This window comes from Lontra canadensis, unplaced genomic scaffold (assembly GCF_010015895.1).
Source record: "Lontra canadensis isolate GAN:19392208 unplaced genomic scaffold, GSC_riverotter_1.0 scaffold3585, whole genome shotgun sequence".
NCBI lineage: Eukaryota > Metazoa > Chordata > Mammalia > Carnivora > Mustelidae > Lontra > Lontra canadensis.
In genome coordinates, this window is record NW_022634569.1 from 281 (window position 1) to 3,431 (window position 3,151).

Here is a 3,151-nt window from a genome sequence, read left to right on the forward strand (position 1 = left end):
CAAGATGTTATTTTTTTCCTAGAAATTCTAAATAAATAATACTTTTATTTTGGCATAATGTTTTTAATATTCTTGCTAATTGACACATAATCATTTTACCTTTGAGAGGAAAAATCCACTTTCTGTGAAAGCAATTAGAAATAAATAAACAGATTAGCATATAGCTTTTATAATTATTTTTGTTAATATAAAAACATTTTAATCAATTTTGCCTTGAAATATAAGTATAATATATTGACATCTTGCTTTTAAGAAAAATTATAAGAAGCACAACAATTACTCAATGAGTAAAAATAAATAATTTAGACTCCTATAGCTTCTAATTTATGTAGAAATATATAAGGGAGAAGAGAAATAGCATTAAAAAGGGTAAGAAGGAAATATAGAAAAAGACATAGACTGGCTTTGCCAATCAAGTTCAGTACTGAATTCACTAATCAAATTCACATTGCAAACAATTTGCAAGGTTTAGGACATACAGAAGGAGGCATTAGTGCTGGAGAGAGATAATTATTACCCAGTCATCCTGGTAGGGAACTGGGGAGGTTGCACAGGGTGATAGGTATTGAAATAAGATCTGTGAAGGAAGTTCAGGCAAAAAGCAGAGAGGCACATGACTTTTTATGCAGAAGTAAAAGCCTGTGTAAATCTGCATAGTTTGGAGAGAACATGACACCTGGAGATTCTGCAAGCTTCCTGGCATTGGTAGACCTTAAGCAGATGGTGGAATTTGTGGGTAGACTTACTAAAACATGTCATACAAGGCCTTTCTGTCACATAGGAGAATCTGTAATTTACCCCCATAGATTTTGGGAAGCCACTGATAAAGGATGATCCCCTGACCAGGAGGATGGGTTTCTGCACACAGACAAATCACACTGGTAGGATTGTTCATAAATCATAACGAAGGAAAGGGTCAGAGCTGGAACATTTGTATGCAATTACTGATAGAGATTATGGAAAGAAACGTGGAATGGATAAAAACAACCATGATATTTAGGAGGTTAAAGGACATGGTTTATTGATACCAGATGGGTAAAAGTGAGGATTGTTTGGAAATGCTTATCTTTGCTTTATTCACTGGCTCAAAAACCTGGAACTAATGGATATTTGGAAGTTTGTTACTGATGAAATCTAAAAAGAATTGTGATCTTAGAAAAAATTCTGTATTTTCTTCCCAAGAACATTATAATTGTCTTATACCTTTTTCTACATCTAAAAGAAAGAAGAGGGTTTTTCCATTCCAATTGATAAGAAATGAAGCAAGATGAGGGGATTAGGTGAAAGCTCATTTTCACATAGGGAACTGGTTGTGATTTAGACCTCATAAAAATGGTATAGTTGTTTTTTCCTCTCCTTTCTGAGAATTCATTGGTTTTTGTTATGTGAAACTGATATTATCAGGAGAAAAGAGGAGAGGAAATGAGGACACAGGGAGTCCCATTGTTTCCTCAGACCCTGTTGCCTCCCAGGGATATTTGAACTTGGAAGTTTTGTGTCTACTAACTGAAACATGGAAGCCTATTCTGAATAGGTCATTTCATCAGTACCTTCTTCATTGAGCCCACAACCTCCCTGTTCCTTAGACTGTAGATAAGAGGGTTCAGCATGGGAGTGAGGATGGTGTCAACGATAAAGAGACCCTGGTTCAGGATGGGGGTGTGGGAAGATCCAGGCCTCATGTATATCAGCATGGCTGGGCCATAGTAAAAGATGACCACAGTCAGATGGGAGGAACAGGTAGCCAGGGCCTTACTCTTTCCCTCACGGGAATTTATTTGCAGGACCTGTAGGAAGATTAGGGTGTAGGAAGTCAGGATGAAACTTACGGGGAGAAGAACCACAACAATGCTGGTCACTAGTCCTCCTTTCTCATAGGCTGATATGTCCTCACAAGATAACTTCAAGATGGCCTTGACCTCACAGAAAAAGTGGTGGAGTTCCCAGGGGCCACAGAGGAGAAAGTGCATGGCATAGGCTGTGTGGGCCAAAGATGCCAGAGTCCCTCCCACCCAGGATCCAATGGCCATTTTCTGGGACACCTGGTGGCTGATAATAATTGGGTACTTAAGAGGATTTCAGATAGCCACATAGTGGTCATAAGACATGAGGGTCAAGAGTAGACACTCAGCAATCCCCAGAGCCAAAGTGAAGAAGATCTGGGTTCCACAGCCAATCAGGGAAATCTTCCTTTTTCCTGAGAAAAAGTTAACCAGCATTTTTGGCACTATGCTAGAGATGAAAGCCAGGTCAATGAGAGAGAGCTGGCTAAGCAGGAAATACATGGAGGTGTGGAGGTGGGGATCTTCCCAGATGAGGAGGATCAAAGTGATGTTTCCTGTGATAGCCATGGTATAGATGAGGAAGACAACAGAGACAAAAAGTCCTGGATGTCTCATCCCAGGAAAAAGGCCCAAGAGAATGAAGTCTGTGCTCAATGTCCCATTTCCTGTCTCCATGCTTTCTCCTTAGCAACTTCACCTGAAAGACAGTGGATGCTTTCATAAACATGCATATAAAGCAGGTCCATACAATACAGCAATTGACTGCATAATGCGAACTGTTTCTCAGGGGAGCTGGAAACAGAATTTTCTTACTTCATAAATATGTTTAAGTCGCAGGACAGTAATTAACCAGAACATGAAATAGCACATTTTTTTCCCATCAATGCTCCAACACATTCTATGTTTATTTGTTCTATCTCAAATTTAATTCTCCTCTTTCAATAAGCTAAATAATTCTTAAATTCATACAGCTGTTTCTGCTTTTGTTTTTGTTTTATCATAATAATGGTTGTAGTCAAAATGATTTTGGCATAGCATAAGAATGCTCTAATAAAATATTTTTGTGATTCAGGTGTAACATATACTAAATATGTCACATGAACTAAACTATATTTTTGGAAACCCCAATATTATGTATTTAACTTGTTGAAGTTCCATCAGAACGTGGACTATTGAGTGTTCCAATACACACTCAAGCCTCAGTAACATTTATCTGTTCAGTAGAATGGATTTTGTTAGTCTCCCTTTGTTTTCTGTATTCAGAGAATCGACGAGCAGCAAGCTTAAATTCAATGCCTTTAAGAAGGGGTAGAAAGGACACATTTTTTCCCTCTTCAATTGAATTATATTTGGTAGGTGATGTTATA

The 3,151-nt window shown here is 38.0% G+C and overlaps 1 protein-coding gene across 1 annotated transcript; it reads right to left on the bottom strand.

The window, feature by feature from the left end:
- Positions 1 to 1,550: 1,550 nt before the first annotated feature.
- On the bottom strand, positions 1,551 to 2,459 carry LOC116863836 (olfactory receptor 2AJ1-like; the record flags this gene model as incomplete). The annotated part of the gene is given in 1 exon segment (XM_032851163.1): positions 1,551 to 2,459. A coding segment is annotated over 1 exon segment (909 nt), but the record flags the coding sequence as incomplete, so codon positions are not given.
- Between the last annotated feature and the right edge of the window lie 692 nt (positions 2,460 to 3,151).